Raw genomic sequence first — 19,644 nt, 5'->3', positions numbered from 1 at the left:
TCTGTGTCACTTTAGGGGCACCCTACCCTACCCCCTATCCCCGGAAAACTTTTAAATAACCACCCCATTGTCTCAAATGCAACCATCTGAATGTCTTTCCTTGGCCATTATGATTATGTTCAGAGGCTCTTGTTAAAATATTAATATCCTTTGGAGATTAAAAGTAACCCAAGCTATCAAAAAAAAAAGTAATCAAAGCTATATTTCTTAAGGGTCTACTTGGTGCTAGGCACTTTTAATTTATTACATCTAATCTTCACATTAATCCTATAAGGTAGCTAACATTAGCACCATTTTCCAGAGGAGAAAACTGTCAGAGATTAGGGACCTGCTCACTGTAGCAGAACTGGGGGAATGCACCGAACTTGAACTTGGTAATACCAAATCTACCCTCTTTCCATTACCTCCTTTTTGTTTCTCCACATGTCAAACCTATTCCTACCTTTGGGCCTCTGCCTTAGCTGATCCCTCTGCCGGCTGGGGGCTTATCACTCAGGTCTCGGCCAAAACGTCACCCTCACCCTGTGAGTCTTTCTCTGTCCATTCTAGGTAAAGCAGTCATCCTGTCACACTCCATCACATCATCCTGTTTTAGTTCTCCAGGGAGCACCTAACAACCATTTGTTATTTTCATAATGACCTGTTTGCCTGTTTATTATCTACCTCTCCATGCTACGACAGAAGCTCTGTGGGAGCCAAGACGCCGGGTGTTGTGCTCTCTGCCCTATCTCCTAGATGGAGCTGGGTACACAGCAGGCGCTCAGTAAAGATCTATGAATGGTTAAATGGCTTGTCTGCTGCCCCCACCACACACTGCGGTGATGCCGGGGAAGAATCTTGGATTCAAGTCCTCAGACTTAGATTCTAACTTCACTTCTAACCAGCTAGGGGGCTGCAATCTAGACAACCTTCACTCAGCTCAATTTCTACAATCATCAGGTCCCTTCCCAACATGTCAGTGAGGTGAGCTGAAACTCAAGAGAAGATCAGAAAATCTTATTGGGTCAGAGGGACTCAGACCATATGAGACCAGGGGTCACAAGACCAAAGCAGCAGACCAGCATCACTGATTTCATCGTTTTGTCTTGGACCAACACAGCGATTCACCATAATGCTCATCACAGCTCAAAAAGAAGGCAAATGTTTTAAGTATACAGATATATCATAGCTCTTTTCATAGGGGAAAAGTTGGTATTAACAAAAGATACAAGCAAAGTCACTCAAACTGTCCTAGTTTTGTTTTTTTTTTAACTTTTCATCCACAGCAAACCTCAAAGAAACCCCTTCAAAAATAGAGGCTTTTGAAAATACCTAAATAACACAACCAAATAAGTCTTAAAATGGGTCATCATCTAGTATATTTTACCAGGAGCCAAAAGGAAGTGAGAATACATTTTTAAGCACATAGCTTTCTCTAAAATGTATAGCTCTTCTTTTCAACTAGTTAATTGTCTGCTATAATCAGTTCAAGTGAAAAATGTCCTCAAATATAGGGGAAAAGATTAGAATCATGCCCTGGGAATTAGAAATTAATAAAAGCCTTATTTTTTATATCTTCCAATGGGGGTTTCTAAATTCAAAACCCCATCAGGCTTTGGGGACCAGTAATCTGGTGACACTGATCCCAGCACATTGTCAATATGCACATATATGCATTCTTCTAGAAACAGGATCCATAGCTTTCATCATCACTAAAAGGGTCAAGGACTCAAAACCAGTTTCAGAAGCACTGCTTCTGCTGAGAATTTGTTCTCAACTCTTCCATACTATGATAGAACAACAGCAAAATATAATAAATCATTTAAGAGATCCACACCTGACAAATTAATAAATATATTCTGTTTGAGGAATTATGCTAATATATTTATGACCTTTGTGCACTCTTCCAAAAATAATTTCAGAGCTTAGAACAAATCTGAGTATCAGCAGCACGGTCTCCAGAAGAAATTTCAGAAGGAAGCAAAACTTTCATTGTCCAATGGAACCATATCTAGAACCACATAACTCTGATGCTGGAAGAGGCCACAGGAAGGGGGCCCATGACATCACAGACAAGGATACCAAAGCCTCATGTGAGGACAAGGTACAACATCATATTTAAGTGCTATTAAAGGGAGATAGAAACAGTACTATGCAAGTACAAGGGATAAATATGACTTACAAATGAAAATACAGCTTTGGGGTTTGGGTTTAAGCATTTATAGAACAGGGGCTGAGTCTAGAACATGCTCACACTGGCCCCCTATGACTTATTTTATTAATATAATGATGGGCTCTTGTTGTCCATCCTCTGACAAATTTTTAAATTTTGTTACTTATTTTGAGAGAAAGCGCTCACTAGTGGGCAAGGGGCAGAGAGAGAGGGTCCATAGCAGGCTCCATGTTCAGCGCAGAGACTGATACTGGGCAGACCCCATGAACCGTGAGATCATGACCCAAGCCAAAACCAAGAGTCAGAAGCTTAACTAACTGATCCACCCAAGTGCCCGTATCCTCTGGCAAATTTCTTAATTTTCTTTCTTTCTTTCTTTCTTTCTTTCTTTCTTTCTTTCTTTCTTTCTTTTTCTTTTCTCTTCTTTTCTTTCTTTTCTTTCTTTCCCCACAAGCACAAACTAAACCTTCTAGGCATTTTCCTCCCTGTAAGATGCAAGGGTAAAGCTTATGTAAAATTGAAGGAATTCTGCAGAAGGCAGCACTTAATAAAAATACTGACCACTCTACTAAGCGGTCTTTCCACAAAAAGTTCTATGTGCTTTGACAATTGCTGCTGTATTTTACCGAAATACACTAAAAATAATAATCTTGATAAATCACCCTGGATAGTACCATGATTCTCAGCAAAAATTTCCCATCTCATAAAGTTCTTTGACATAGCTTAAACACTACAATAGCCAATACCCTTGGGCTCATTCCTCCATCTAATTAAAATGTCTGTTCTACAAGTGATTTATAGTATTTGTCATCACCTAAGGTGAATATATAGACTGGTGGCTACAGACATGTTGTGACTACAAAACATTAATTACCATGCTAGTGAGAATGGCTTCCAGCAAAAGCTCCAACAGTGGGATTCTCAGTCTCTCTCTGAAAACAAGTAACAGGGACATAACTTACAACCACCCTATAGGACTAGGAGCCCATTAGTGTAAATCAAGAAAGATAACTGCATGTCTTGAAATGAGGACCCACTGTAATTCCTTAAGGCTGATTCTAAACCAGGGAAATAACACCAACATCACTAACAATGCTAAAAGCCATTTAGACATGTGCTACATCCTCTTCAAGCCTGAGCAATTTAGATTTGGACCAATTCAATTCTTAGGAGTTACTAACTTTGATAAAGTTAGTATCAAAGTTTTTGACTGCTTAACACCCAACCAGTCACCCCAAACGAGAAGAAATGATGTAACTGCCTAAACACAGAGGAGGCAGAGGCTTTACGGATGGAAGGGTCCTTCGAGACATTCTAGTGTAACCTCTGTATGATCTAAACCAGGAACTGAGACCCTGGTACACACAGGCTTGCCTAAGGTCACAGCTGACAGATGACAAAGCCACACTCTGAACCCAACTCTCCTGACTCCCAGTACAGCCCCGCACTTATACATTGCTGGGAGATGTGGAATGAAATACAAAGAGGGATTTTTTTTTTAACTGGGAAGTTAATATAATACTGATTTCCAGTTAAAGTTAACTCCTAATATTTTTAGATTTAAATATTTATATTTACTAATAAGCCAAGTTCCTCTAAAATTTTAGGACACAAACATATAGATGTCAATAACTATCTAAATAAATATAAATCTAACTTAATGTATTCATAACTAAATTAATATACATCTAAATAAATCTAAGTAAATATATCTACATATTTACATTACAAGTATGAGCATGTGTGGGTCACACATCACGTGAACTAGGGCAACAGTAATGTTTTGGCTATAGCTTTGGTTCCCACATTCTGAAAACAAAGGCTTGAGCTACAGTAGTTGTCAAAAACTCAAAAACCTCCAGACCCAAGCAGGTGATGAGTGAAGAGGGCCAGTTTTTCAGGGAGTGGTGGGGTCTGGCAAACTGGAGGACCACAAAACTAAATAAAGATCTTCAGACTCAACATTAAAAACACCCCTGCTAAATGAATTCATCGGCAGGCTTTTTGTTGTTGTCCTGAACCAGATAATCCTCCTGCTTCAACATCTATGATTCTTTTACTATCTGCACAAAGCTTAAGGTATTTACTGGTTCACATAAGGTGTCACTGTTGTCTGCCTTTGGCAGTCCAGGGTTCTTTCGGGTCAGGCCATCTGTTCACAGGCATGGCAACTTTGTCACTTTCCAAAGATGGAAACACTTCTAATGGGCCGAGAACATTTACCTTTCAAAAGGGCACCTGTGATGTCTCTCTGGGAAAGCACTGTGAGGTCAAAAGTTCCTTTTCTTTTGAGGAATGATATTTCACAGTCATTTCACTGAAGTAGGCCTGTGGCTATCTGTGCTGGGGCTTTAAAATCAGCTGTTTTCCCTCCAGAAAAATGGCTCTCATGATTACCTCAAACCATGTATCCACAGTAACTTAGTACTTCCTTTCTGAAATTTCCTGCTTGCTGGTTTTCTCCTCCGATTTCTCTCCCCCTTAAAACTCCAGGGCCTACGAAGGAAGGGGCCATGCCTCTCTTGTCCACTTCCCTTCCAGGGTAGGGCACAGTGCCCAGAACATAGGACAAGCCCAATGGTGGATGAAGACTCACCTACGGCTTGGCATTTCATACAGACACATGTAATATAATAGTCTGTTAGAGTACTACTCTACTCCCCAGGAGCAGGGGAGATAAATCCTAGTTAATCACCCATACTATTACATCCTTCTGACCAATGTCACACACTTCCACGAGAGCCCAATCCATTCTTACAGCCATTCTTTCGGGATGGAGGGGAGGATGGACAATGGAGATCCCAGGATGCTGAGGGAACACTAGGAGGAGAACCCAGACTTGGCATGTCAGGAAAAGTTTTCTGATATCTACAGTGAGACCTGAGGCATAGGTGGGAATTAACAGGCAGCCTTGAGGATGAAAGATGTGACTGGAGCAGAGTGTGGGTTGCGCAGAGGTGAGCAATAAGGTGCAAGAGGAAATCAGGGCCTGGATCATGGAGAACAATCTATACATCTTAAAGATGTGTGCTTTATCCAAGAGCACGGGAAACCACTGAAGGTATTAAGGAATGACTATGAGCTTGGCAATGGAGAAAACTCATTTTGGATACAGCAGTATTAAGAGTGGAAAAGAGTGGTCAAGGCACTGAGTTTTCACTCAGGCCTCAATTTTCTCATATTCTAATAAAAGAGAGCTAAGCAGTTAACATAAAAGGAGAACCTGATCTAACCAATTGTTTCAAAAAAATAGAAAAGAGACTGCAGAAAATCCAAGGCACCTCTCTAAGTAAATGCTACCCATCTCATAAAAATATACCGCACTTTTACTATCATGACGAATCATCAATCTGAACACCTGCTAGATACCAAACGAGTTACGTAAGATGAAATGATTCATACTCTGCCCACCAACCTCATTAACTCTCCAAGGTTGAAGGCTTATTTCTTGCTTTGGCCCCAAATTTAACATGTTGGGCTCGCAAATTACCAGTGAAAGAAATAACAACCTATTAACAGACTTAAAAGTCACAGTTTTTTTTTCAATATATGAAATTTATTGTCAAATTGGTTTCCATACAACACCCAGTACTCATCCCAAAAAGTGCCCTCCTCAATACCCATCACCCACCCTCCCCTCCCTCCCACCCCCCCATCAACCCTCAGTTTGTTCTCAGTTTTTAAGAGTCTCTTATGCTTTGGCTCTCTCCCACTCTAACCTCTTTTTTTTTTTTCCTTCCCCTCCTCCATGGGTTTCTGTTAAGTTTCTCAGGATCCACAAAGTCACAGTTTTTTAAATTTATGCAAAAGCAAGGAATTTTTCATATGGAGTTTTGAATCTATTACCATATTCAAAGGGCATAAAAGGGGCAGCCCAATATTTCAAGTATATATATATTGATACATCATCAATTGATTTTTAAAAAGGGACATGGTAATAATTGTAAAAATTGGTCACTGCCCAATTACTTTTATTTCTTTTTGAAAGATGAATCAACTGTTTAAAGATGTTCCCAAAGTACTTATACTCGACTTGCTCCAAAATCACATTTAAGCAATTTATTCTTTTGAGAAATGTTTAGTGCCTACTCTACGGAACACGGCTCCAGATGCTTGGGTTAGAACAGTGAATAAAAGAAGAGGAATTCCTGCTCTCACGGTGTTTATACTCTAAAGAAGGAAGGTGTAATAAGGAAATTAATAAAACGATCTCAGAGAGTGATGAGTGCGATGAAGGATGAAAAGATAATAATGTGGTCAGGAAAATGCTCTCTGTGGGGTCGGGGGGGGGGGGGGACTTCTGAGCTACAACCTGTGAGAAGCAGCCAGCTTCACTGCAGCAAAATTCTTACAAAGAAACTGAAGACACGATATATCCAATACAATTCGTGTTCACTGGGACAAAGCTCCCTAGAGAAGCTAAAGTATGTTTTTTCCCATCACCACTGTGAGTTAATGTTGGACACTCCTGGCCATCTGGCTCGGAAAGAAATAACTGTTAGAATAAATAGTTGCACTGCAAAGTACAAAAGAGAGTGAACCGCTAGGCAATGAATCTGGAAGAATTTACGTGCTATCAATTCATATACCTGGATCCAGAAATGAGGGGAAAAGGTAAGCACTAATTGTCCAGTGGTAATCTAGCTGCTTCGCCTGACAGGACTACCAAAAGGTATCTCACTGAGAGAAGTTCAGAGAAAAGCAGCCTTCCAGTGCTGCAGGGAACATAATGTCTTCAGGAGGGGTGAAGGAGGAAAACAGCCTGAGATCCCGCCAAGCAGGTCCTTCCTTCCTGAGGGGATGCCAAGGTCTTTCCATGACGCAGCCTCCAGCTCCTCCTGCCTCCCCCCATTTCCCCATGTTCTGAAATAAGTATTAGCTGCTGGTACCCATTTGGACAGTCAGCAAATGAAGAGAAAATACACGAAAGACGGAAATAAAGTTTTAATGTAGACAAACTTTCAGTTTTCAGAAATCCAAGAAATTGTGCAAAACCAGCCAGTTCTAGAAGAACCAGAAAAGGAAACAGACAGTGAATTAGAGAATGAGACTACGTCCAAAAAATCAGAAACTATATTTAATGAATTTGGTATGCGCTTACTCTGATAAATATTTTCTGCACTGAAGAGGCAATGTAGTTTTCAAGAGTCAGCCTTGGCTCAAACCTCATTCGGTCACTTATTCAACATCTTTGGTAAAATCCTCATTGTTTCTTCCCCTACAGCTTTACTGAAGTATAACTGTCATACAATAATATGTACATCCTTGAAAGTGAACCATTTGATGAGCTTGAACACAGATACAACTATGAAACCATCACCACAATCAAAATAATAAATACATTCATCTCCCTCAAAATTTTCCTTGTGTGTTTGTAGCCCATCCCTCCCACACCTCCCTCCCCCATTCCCAAGCAACCACTGATCTGCCTCCTATCACTACAAACTGGTTTTCATTTTCTAGAATTCTGCATAAATGAAATCATACGGTATATACCCCTTTTTGTCTGGAATCTTTCACTCAATGTAAATTACGTTGAGATTCATTCATATTGTTGCCTATATGAATAGTTCATCACTTTTTATTACTTACTAGTATTCCATTGTATGGGTACACAATTCATTAGTCACTCACCTGTTCAACAGACACATGAAAAGATGCTCAACATCACTAATCATGAGAGAAATGCAAATCAAAACCACAATGAGATATCTCACACTAGTCAGAATGTCTATTATCAAAAAGACAACAGATAACAAGTGTTGACGAGGATGTGGAGAAAAGGAAACCCTCATACACTGGTGATAGGAATATAAGTTGCTGCAGCTACTCTGGAAAACCGTATGGTGGTTCCTTAAAGAATGAAAAATAGAAATAGCGTATAATCCAGTAATTCTACTACTATTTACCCCCAAAAAATGAAAACACAAAAAATTACAGGCATCACCATGTTCACTGCAGTATTATACACAATAGCCAAGATATGGAAGCAACCTAAGCATCCATTGATAGAGAAGATGTGGTGTGTATACACAAACACAAACACACGCACACACAAATACACGTGCACGCAATATTGCTCAGCCATAAAGAATGAAATCTTGCCATTCGCAATAACATGGATGGACCTAGAGGATATTATGCTAAGTGAAATAAGTCAAAGAAAGATAAATGCCAGATGATTTCACTTGTATGTGCAATCTAAAGACAAAACAACAAGCAAACAAAACGTTAATAAATATAGAGAACTGGTGGTTACCAGAGGGAAAGGGCTGCAGGGATGGGCAAAATAGGTGAAGGGGATTTAGGGGTGCAAACTTCCAGTTATAAAATAAGTTATGGGGATGAAAAGTACAGCATAAGGAATATAATAACACTGTAATAACATCGTGTGGTGATAGATGATAGCTACCCTTACCATGGCGAGCGCTGCATTATGTACAGAATTGTCAAATCACTATGTTCGACACCTGAAACTTATATAACATTGTATGTCGACTATACTTCAGTAAAAGAATGTTTTTAATTCAACTGTTGACATTTGAATAGTTTCCAGTTTTATTACAAAATTAAGCAGCTATGAACATGCACGTATAAGTCTTTGCATAAATGGTTTCATTTCTCTTGGTAAATACTTACGATTAGCTAGGCCACATGGTAGGCATAAGTTTAACACTTTAAGAAACTGCCAAACTGGTTTCCATTGTGACTAAACCATTTTACATTCCTCACAGCCGTGTAGGGGAGTTCTAGCTGCTCCACTTCCTCATTAACACTTGGTACGGTCGGTCTTCTTACTTGAGCCTTTCAAATGGGTTTTGGTTCTAATTCTGACTAATGACTAATGACTTTGAGTATCTTCTAATGTGCTATTTTCCATGAAGGTGCCTATACAAATCTTTGTCCCATTTTTAAAGCAGCTATTTTTCTCATTGAGTTATAGGAGTTCTTTTATATGTTCACGTTACAAGTCCTTCTTCTGATTTAATGTTGAAAATAGTTCCTCCCTATCTGTGGCTTGTTTTTTCACTTTCTTAAGTCTTTTGAAAGGCAATCATTCTTCATTTTTATAAAGTCTGATTTAATTTTTTAATAGTTGGTGCTTTTTGTGCCCTATCTTAAAAATATTTGCTGAACCCAATGTCACTACGATTTTCTTCTGTGTTCTTATAGAAGTTTTACAGTTAAACTCCCATGTTGAGGTCTATGATCCATTTTGGGTTAATTTTTGTGTGTGGTGTCAGGTAAAGATTAACGCTCATATTTCTCCATTTCGCTATTCAATTGTTCAAGTGCCACTTCTGAAAAGATTATTTCCCCATTAAGTTGTCTTGACATCTCTGTCAAAAAAAAAAAAATCAACCAAATATATATGTATGGATTTATTTCTAGACTTTCTTCCATCCCACAGACCTGTTGGACTCTCTTCACTCCAATAACACATTATCTTGATTATGGTAGCATTTACAGTAAGTCTTCAAATCAGTTGGTGTAAGTCCTCCAACTTGTTCTTTTTCAAAATTATTCTTAGGTTAGTCTAGGTCTTTTGCACATCCATATAAATTTTAAAATTGGTCTGTCAACTTCTACAACAAAGCTTGCTGAGATTTTGACTAGGATTGCAATAAATCTATTGAACAGTTTGGGAAGATTTGGGGTCTTAACAATATTGAATCTTCCTACTTATAAACACAGTACCCCTTCTCCATTAATTTAGATCTTCATTTCAGCAATATTTTGTCATTTTCAGTTTTGCATATCCTTTATCACATTTACCCAATTTTATTTATCTCTGATGCTCTTAAAAATTGTATTTTTTCTATTTCAGTTTTCAGTTGCCCACTAATCGTATATAGAAGTACAACTGACTTTTGTATATTGGTTTAGATCCTGCCACCCAGCTACACTCACTTGTTAGATCTGGTAGCCCTTTTATAGAGATCTTAGGATTTTCTACAGTCATCCAGAAGTAAAACACATGGCCAATCTGTGATGCTTGTGCAGAACTGTTTAAGAATACCTCTCAAAAGAGGTTTTTAAGAATTATTTGAAAGATTCATTCACCACCGTGTGATTTCAGTGAGTGGAGCTTATATTTACTCAGTAATGCTGTCTGCAAATAAAGACAGTTTTACTTCTTCCTTTGTGATCTTTATGTATTTTATTTTTTAAAATTGCCTAATGCACTGAATGGGACCTCCAACATACTGTTGAACAGAAATAAGAATAGTCATCCTTGCCATTTCTGATCTTAGGGGAATATCATTCCTTTTTTCAACATTAAGATGTTACCTATAGGTTTTTCACAGATGTCCTTCAGCAGGCTGAGTAAGTTCCATTCTATTACTAATTTGTTGAGAGTTTTTATCATAAATGGATCCTTAATTTTGTCAAATACTTTTTCTATATTTATTAAAATGATCACACCAATTTCCTCTTCTATTCTGTTAATATGAAGAATTGCACTGATTTTTAAATTGCAGTCCTGATTATAAACCTCATTTGGTCATGATGTACTACCCATTTGCTATATTGTTGGATTTGATTTGCTAAAACTTAAGAATTTTTATATCTATGTTCACGAGGGGTGTTGGTCTATACTTGTATTTTCTTATAATGTTTTCATCAGGTTTTGGTATAAGGGTCATGAAATAGTTGGGATGTGTTTCCTTCTCTATTTTTTTTTTAATGGTTATTTATTTTGAGAGAAAAAGAGAGCATGTGTGCATGGGTGAGGGGCAGAGAGAGAGGTAAGAGAGAAGCCCAAGCAGACTCCACGCTATCAGCACAGAGCCCCACATGGGGCTTGATCCCACGAGCCGTGAGATCACAACTGGAGCCAAAATCAAGAGTCACCCACTTAACCGACTGAGCCCCCCAGGTGCCCCTCCTTCTCTATTTTCTGAAATAGGATATGTAGAGTTGGCACTATTTCTTTTCTAAATATATAACAGAATTTACCAGTAAATCCATTTTAAGAACTTGAGTCTGCATTGTGGAAGGTTTTTAACAACAAATTCAATGACTTTAATAAACATAAAAATATTCAAGTTATTTGAATGAGCACAGGTAGTCTGTGTCTTTCAAGAAATTTATTTCAGCTAAATTATGGAATTATTAACATAAAATTATTCATAATATTATTATTTTTTAACATCTGTAGGATCTATAGTGATGTTCTCTCTTTCCTAACATTGGTAATTTTGTCTTTTTTCTTGATCATTCTGGCTTGAGGTTTATTAATTTTATTGTTCCCCCCCCTCCCCAAAGAACCAGCTCTTTGTTTCACTGATTTTTCTCTATTGTTTCTTTTTTCTACTTCACTGACTTCTATCTTTACCATTCCCTTCATTCTGCTTACTTTTGGTTCAACTTGCTCTTTTTTTTAGTTTCAGGTGGACACTTAGGTCTTTGAGATCTTTTCTAATTTAACTGTTTAATGCTGTGAATTTTTGTTTAAGAACTTCTTTAACTGTATCCCACCCACCTCCTTGGGTTTTTATGTAGATTAAATGAAATACATAATCAGGTAAGAAATATTTGATTGCCTAATCCATGTCAGGTCAGGCACTGTGCTTGGTACTAGGAATACACCACATTAAAATAAATCTAATCCCTTCTTTCATCAAGCTTAGAAGGTAGTATTGACAAAATTGGTCCAAAAATAAATCTTGTTGATTTTCTTGATACTTAGATAGTACATTAAGCAAGAATGCATAACTTTTTTGTTTTATTCTAATGATAAACGTATTTTCTATTTTTGGGTCTCTACTCATGAACTAGCAAAAATTAAGTCACTAGGTTTCCTTTTATTAAAGTTCAGAGATTTGTAATCCAATTGCACCACATGAATATATTGTAGAGTAAAACCAAATAATCTACTTGTAAATGTCTGAATAAACTACACATTTCAATTTAATATACTAAAGATAAATAAGTATTTCTGTAATTTTAAACCTAAAAACCACCTTTAGATCTATAAAGGATCATTCAAAAAACAAGCGTCAATACATTCCCAATATTTTCCTAACAAGATTCTTCTTAAAATGTAAGGAAACACTCTTCCCATTCTATCTATCCTATCCTCAGTTTCAAAATACCCAGAACTTTTTACAAAAATCCTCTGCTCCTCCCCCCATTGAATATAAATGTATGACAAATCACTGGTTTCAAGGTCTTTTAAATCCTGACAGATCCAACCAAACATTCATGTTTTCAAAAACACCACCAGTGTGTTAAACATCGCAACATATTTAATTCAGACAATTATAAATATAGATATTTAATTTACATTTAAATCTTTGTTCATCCAGTGGGGCCATAAGCAGTTCTGTACATCTCTACCATGTCAGGTAACCTGGCTTGTCTTACCATATGCTTCTTCCAGTCCTAATCTGTTGGTCTTCATTTCAGCCACAGGTTCTCAACCTTAACTGCCCATTGGAATCACCTGAGAGTCTGAAAGTACTGACCCTGGGGCCCCACAGCCAGAGATTCTTAGAGTATTTAAAAGTGGGGATTTTCAATAGTTCCTCATGTGAGTCAAGGTGCAGACCAGGGATAAGAAGGACTAGTCTAGGTTCTCTAGCGGAGGCCATGCTTCTAACTGCCATTGGCCAGTCTACAGCACCATACTTAGAACCCAGTTCCTCTAGAGCTTTCCCAACCTAACTCCTATCAAACACTAATTCAGTAATTCCATTTGGATTCCTAGGCTCACCTGGGTCTGTCCAGAAATTCAAAGGATAAAATGCAAGTCTCTAACTTTATTTTAGCCATTCCTCTCCAATCCACTTCTAAATTTCATAAAATAAGTTCAGCGAAGAGAAATTAACCCCATATAATGATATGGTTAAAAAGTCATTATGTTTTCCCCTATTTAAGAGATAGTTCTACAAGCCATCTGTAATTTTACAGAATATATGGTAAAACTACCAATTCCTCAAAGCATAAATAATATTAAAATGAGTCTTCATTTTTACCCATCTGATCTTATCACGTGTTAATTTCGAACAGGTTTTCAATACTGATTCACATTCTGGGCTCAAAACTGGCATCCTCCAGAACTTAAACCATTAGACTTCTGAGAGTCTTCAAACGGCTTTATTTTGCCAAGCCAGACCACTTCAGTATAATTATCACTTCATCATGTAAAAGTGGGAAGAACACCTGTATCACAAAGACAGTATGAGGAATAAGACGCAAAAGCTAACAGGAATTTAATCATTTGCAGCAGAAATTCTGCCTCATGGGAACCATGTGAAAAGAAGTGGCAAGCAGGAAGTTGTGGATAATTACTGGTCAATACACAGAGACACCAGCAGGTCAGGCGGGGAGAACTGGGGGTGGTCCACAAACTGCTAAGGAGTTCCCAAAGCTCCCAGACGGCTAGGAGCAGAAACGGCGCACTATAAGACCCGCACCGCTCAGGCTGCTGAAGTTACTTGCGAACACATGTAAACCTCCTCTCCTTGGAAAACTGCTAAACAATAAAGCTGTGCCAACGTGCAGACCCAGGAACTCTGATCCCTGCCAGTGTAGGTAATGTACCCATGGGATGTAATGGATCTGCATGCCGAAACACGTGTGCACGTCTGAGCAGCTGAACGAACACGTATCCATAAACATTATGAATAATACTTGGGAGAATGTATGGCTTTCTCTCAGAAGCCCTTTAAGTACTTTGCCCAAATCAAGTCACTTTCATATCACATCTTCTCGCCTTTCCTTATTACCCATGTGCGGAGAGTTGGGGCGCCCTACCCAAAGTCTGAGCATGGGGTGGGGGGGGGGCAGGAGGGGGGCTGACTGCCTCCACCCTAACTTCCCGTTAGCCCAAGCTGCCATCCCCAAAGGGGACCGTGTCCAGCCTGGCTTCCTGGAGACACACATGAGCCCTCACACACCCACCGCGGTCGCGTCACCAGTGCCGCGGCCACCTGGGCGAGGACCAAATCTGAAGGGAATTCCCTCTGCCGCGGAGCTCGGCAACAGGCTGGGAAAGCGGGACCCGGGCGAGTTTTGAAAAGTGGAGGGGGGAAAGAAGTCAAGTGGACACAACGGGGAGGGATCACAGTCACTCACCCAGCCCTCGAAGGTGTCCGAGGCGCCGGCGGTGCGCAGCAGCTCCTGGAATTGCAGAGTGCAGTTGGCCACGAAGTGGTCATAGCCCAGGGGCGTCTCGTGGAAGACGGCCAGTTCGAGGTGGCCACCGTCCGTGACGTTAGCGCAGAACTCCTCATTGTACGTGGGTTTGTTGGTCTTCTGTTTGGTGCTGGTCTGGCCCACGCGCACCTGGTCTACGCTCACCGTCAGGTAGGGGTCGAGCAGCTGGTAGCCCTTCTTGAAAAGCGAGTGGCGCAGGGACCAGCGGGTGGGCTGCAGCCCCACAGCCTCGCCGATGCGGACCCTCAAGTAACCATTGAACTTCATGTTGCCGGACGTCATGCCCGCGCCGCTGCCCCGGCCCGGGGGGGCCGCGCTGGCTCGCAGCGGGAGAGCCTGGAGCCCCTGCTCAGGCCAGCCCTCCCGGCAGCCGCAGGAGTGGAGGCAGCTCCTGGGAAAAGCAGCGGCCAAGCCCCCCTCGACTGGCCATTCTGCCTCCTCCGCGGGACCTTCCCCTCCCCTCCTTCCCTCGCCCCCTCCCTCGCGAGGTGGAAAGGAGGGGAGCCCGCAGCCGAGCTCTCCGCGAGCCGGTGTAGCCCGATCGTCTCTCTTGAGCGCCAGGCGCTTCCCGGGGGCTCGCACAGGACTCGCCCCTTCTCCAGGGCCGGGAAGCTCCTCTCCCCGGAGAGCCGGAGCGACCCGTCCGGTTAGCTCCAGCCCCAAGCGTCTCTTGCCCCCGCCTCCTCCTGCTTCTCCTCCTGCCCCCGCCTCCGCGGGCTCACGCTCTCCCCCCCTCGGCGAGCTTCAAACCAGGAAGCAGCTGCCGCCGCATCCCCGGCAGGAGTCTCGCGCCGCCAGGCTCCAAGTTCACAGAAGCCCTGCGCCGGCTCCCGCGCCTTTCGAACCCCGGGGGCGTGGCGCACAGCCCGTTGGGCCCGGCGGTGGGTCGGCGGCCAGGCGCACGCAGCCGGGGAGCTCCCACGCCGGCCCGCTGGTCCCGCTCTGCGCGCGCTCCGTGCCGCGCAGGGTCTGGCCGTGCCCTGTGGGCTAGATGCTCCCCCAGGTTCAGGCGAAAAAGGGAAGGGCTCGAGGCCTAGCGCGCGCCAACACCTGAGGCCCGGGAGTCAAGTCCAGGGAATGCTGGAAGGAGGGGAGGAGGTGCAGGAACAGGGAACCTGCGCTCCAGGAGTCGCCGGCACCTCCTTACCACCCGAGGAGCTGGACCGGCGAGCCTTCCTGGCCGTCTGGGAAAGGCCCTGGGCAGAGGCGGGCGCACGGTGGGGAGGTTCCTTTTCCTGATCTTTTCCTGGGATGGCTCATCCCGGGTTCAGCTCGGGCCCATCCTGTTTGTGCGCCTTTCCTGCAGAGAGTAATTACACGGTTGTTTTTTTGTTGTTGTTGTTAATAGGGCGGCGGTAAAGATGGAAATCCTGTCCGCCTCCTTCCTTGGAGAGGTGTGCCTTGTTGCACAAAGAGCAGGAAAGGTCGGTTCTGAAGACAGACATGAGATGTGCGATTTCTCTTTCTCTCCGGGTGGTTCCCGGTCTGCCCGGCAGAGGGAAGGCAGAAGATGTTCACACCCGAACACTGCCCCTGGCACGTGTGCGCCAAAGAAACCACCTCTCCGAGGAACATTCCAGTTTGTTGCTGTGTTGGAGTGGGCAGCCTTTTGTTCCTTCCCACCCGTGGCTCCAGTAATTTTGGGGCCCTTGGGAGAACCTTTCCGTCCGCTCTGCTCCACCTCAAAGCTTGCTCCTGAGGGCCAGCCACAACCAGTTTGTCTTGCATAAAGCCTAGGCGATGTTTAAGAAAATTACATTCCGTCTGGCTGTTCTGAGCCAGTCGGTCTGAAGAGCCAGTCGGTCTTCCTAGCCCCCTCCACTGAAAGCCCTGGTTGGGGCTCCCTAAGTAGGTTCTCCACAATTTCACACGTGTGAAGGAAGGCACACTACACTATGAAAACAAGTAAGAACGATGGGCTCTCTGGAGTGGGGCGGGTTGGGGGGTGGGGGGAGGACCTGTCTTAGAAACATCAAAACTTCAAGAGAACAGGGCAGGGATTCAGCACATCATCCTAATGACACTTTGCTTTAGGTAAGGCTTATAAAACAAGCTTCCAAACATCCCGGGAGCTCCCATCTGGCCCAAGTGCTCCGGGGAAGAGGTCAAGGGGACCATTTGAGCCAACTCTGTCACCCTGTCCTACAGAGAGCAGGGCTCTAGCTCTAAGAACCACTGAAAGAGGGGTGCCTGGGTGGCTCAGTCGGTTGAGCATGGGACTCTTGATTTCCCCTCAGGTCGTGATCTCAGGGTTGGGGAGATGGGGCCCAAGCACCCCACCTCCACCCCAGGTGGGGCTCTGCACTGACAGCCTGGAGCCTGCTTGGGATTCTCTCCTTCCCTCTCTCTCTGCCCCTCCCCTGCTCGCTCCTGCTGTCTCTCAAAATAAATAAATAAACTTAAAAAAAAAAAAAAGAATCGTTGAAAGATTTGCTGCTGTTGGGTTTTGGCACTAAAAAAAGACAGTCCCCAAATAGTGGGCAGCTGCACATCTACCCTGGGGTTGGGATGTGAGGGACACTAGATGCTCCATCTTTGCCCCATCAGCACCAGGCACAGGGGGGAGGGGCAGGGGTGACAGAGCTATCAGCAGGACAGCCCTGGTGCCTGCTCCCCTGGGGCTTATAGTCCCATAGCCTAGAGAAACATGAAATAGATCACACATGCAGGGTGTGCAGTGAAGGAAGCGCTTCAGGTGCAATAGGACAATGGAACCTGGAGGGGGGTGGTCAGGAAAGGGTCCCCTGAAGAAGTACATAGCAGAAGCATCAGTTTGTTCAGGGTGCCCAAGAAAAAGGAAAGCTTGGCCTCCTTCAGGAACAGGGAGGGCTCTGTGTGGCTGAAGCCAAAAAAAGGTGAGGGGAAAGTGACTGAAATTCACCTGAAAAGGTAGGTCAGGGTCCAAGATGGACCAGATTGGTAAATCCTGGGAAAGTCTTTGGACATGGTCTGTAGGCAGCTGGAAGACTCTTTGTAAGAGTCTTTTAAGGTTTTTAAGCAGGGCCAGGGACAGGATGAGATTTGTATTTTAATATCTCTTGGGGGTCAGGGGGCACCTGGCTGGCTCAGTCAGGAGAGCATGGGACTCTTAGTCATGAGTTCAAGCCCCGCTTGGGTGTAACAATTGCTTAAACAAACAAACAAACAAACAAACAAACTTCAAAAAAAAATCTTTCTAGGGCTGTGTGAAGAGTGGCTTGGAAGGAGCAAGCATGGGTGTGGGGAGACCAGTTAGGAAGCTGATGCCCAAGTCCAGAGGAGAGAAGATGGTGACTGAGACTTGAGTGGTGGTGATGGAGGTGGAGATGGATGTGAGGGGTGTTTGAGAGGTGAAATGGCCATGCCTTGGTGACGGACAGAAGGGAGGGAATGAGGAAGAGGAAGGTGTCCGTACAGACCGGGGAGCCATTGGTGAGTAGGAAACACCAGAGAAAGAGCACATTTGTGGAGAGACAGTTCAATTTGAAACATGCCAGGTTTGATACATCCCGATACATTTGAGTTGAAATCTGAAGTGGGCACTCAGCTGCCTGCTTGTGAAGCTCAGAGATGCAGTCTGAGCTAAAGACCTAAAGTGAGCAGCCCTTGGTATGTAGATCTGCAATCAAAGCCAGAATTGTGGGGGCGCCTGGGTGGCTTGGTCGGTTAAGCGTCCGACTTCGGCTCAGGTCATGATCTCACGGTCCGTGAGTTTAAGCCCCGCATAGGGCTCTGTGCTGACAGCTCAGAGCCTGGAGCCTGTTTCAGATTCTGTGTCTCCCTCTCTCTCTGCCCCTCCCCTGTTCATGCTCTGTCTCTCTCTGTCTCAAAAATAAATAAACGTTAAAAAAAAAATTAAAAAAAAAAAAGCCAGAATTGTGGATAACATCTATGGAGAAAAGATGGGAGTAGAGTGTAGTATGAGGAAAGAAAGGGACCTACAATAGACCCCTCCAGAAACTCCAACGTGTATAGATGGAGGAGAGGCAGACAAGGGGGTTCAGAGCAGCAGCAGGGACATAAGAGAAAAACCAGGACGATGTAATATCCAGGTATCGTGAAAAACAATCAAAGGGTTTTCAAGAAAGAATTGGTGGGCTAGGCCGAATGACACCAAGAGATTAAGTAAACAAGGACTAAAAGTGGCCATGTAGAGATGGCAATGGACATCCTCAGTGATCTTTGAGCTGTTTCTGTAGAGGGATGGGGGCTGAAGCCCATTTGGAGTAGCTTGAGGCGAAAAATAAGGAAGTGGAGAGAATGAGTGGAGAGAATGAGTGTAGACACTCTTTCAAAAGGTTTGGCTGGAATGAGGAAAAGAGTGAGAGCTGAGGAGGAAGACAGGACCGCTGGGCAGAGGGGTTGTTAGTGGGGGGGAGCAACACAAGAGAGGAGAGAGACTGTGCCTTTCGGAGACTGCAGGACAGAATGCCATCTGAGACACGGGTGAAGAAGTGGGAATTAGTTTAGAAACAAACATCTATGTTTGTGGCTTTCAGCCTGCTGTCCAAAATTGCCTCTCTGCAGTCAGGAGAAATGGCCACCAGGAGCCCCTGCTGCCCAGATTTCCAGCTTCACGGCCCCAGTGGAAAGAGGATTTTTCTCTATCCACCTCCTTAAATCAATCTGGGGAAGACTCTGAATGTCCCCAGCCTATGTCATGTGTCCTTTGGTGGCTCCTGGGGGAGACACTCCACAGGTAGTACACAGCACACAGTGCAAAGTCCCTGTGGGAAGGGGCTGTCTGCCAGTATAAACCTCACCTGTGTAACAGCTTTTATCCAGAGCTGGTCCTGACTTTCAAGGAAGGCAAGGGACAAGAAGTCCCCTCTCTATTTATGCGCGCGCGCGCACACACACACACACACACACACACACACACACACGACTAGCAGCTTGTAACACAATGTAATAATTTGCATAATTGTACCGACTACTTGAAACTCAGTATTATAGGTCCTGTTACAGACCAGAGGTTTCTTTGGGTTTTTTTTTTTTCTTTATCACTATTACAATTTTAGTCACACTCTTAACTTTGGACTTCTATACAATTCCTGATACAATATATAAATGCTTTTTGGTTAATTGCTTGATTGACTGAATTACTGCCATTTTTCTAATTTCTTAAGGAACACTTCACACAAGCTCCATTCCACTTTAAAGTAGAATTAGAGAGGGGCACCTGAGTGGTTCAGTTGGTTAAGCGTCCGATTTCGACTCAGGTCATGATCTCACGGTTTGTGGGTTGGAGCCCTGCATCAGGCTCTGTGCTGACAGCTCAGAGCCTGGAGCCTACATCAGATTCTGTCTCCCTCTCTCTCTCTCTCTGCCCCTCCCCCACTGTTCTC

At 43.1% G+C, this 19,644-nt stretch overlaps 1 protein-coding gene across 1 annotated transcript in view; it reads right to left on the bottom strand.

Moving 5' to 3' along the window:
- PRKCH (protein kinase C eta) overlaps positions 1–15,566 on the bottom strand; it is a 231,585-nt gene extending 216,019 nt beyond the window's left edge. The window contains exon 1 of the mRNA XM_060619985.3: positions 14,237–15,566. Coding sequence (XP_060475968.1) covers positions 14,237–14,599 — 363 coding nt within the window. The 5' untranslated portion in view covers positions 14,600–15,566. The remainder of the gene's footprint in view (positions 1–14,236) is intronic.
- Positions 15,567–19,644: the final 4,078 nt, after the last annotated feature.

This window comes from Panthera onca, chromosome B3 (assembly GCF_046562875.1).
Source record: "Panthera onca isolate mPanOnc1 chromosome B3, mPanOnc1 haplotype 2, whole genome shotgun sequence".
Lineage (NCBI taxonomy): Eukaryota > Metazoa > Chordata > Mammalia > Carnivora > Felidae > Panthera > Panthera onca.
Note: the sequence above shows the minus strand (reverse complement) of the source record. Positions and strands in the feature narration are given on the sequence as shown.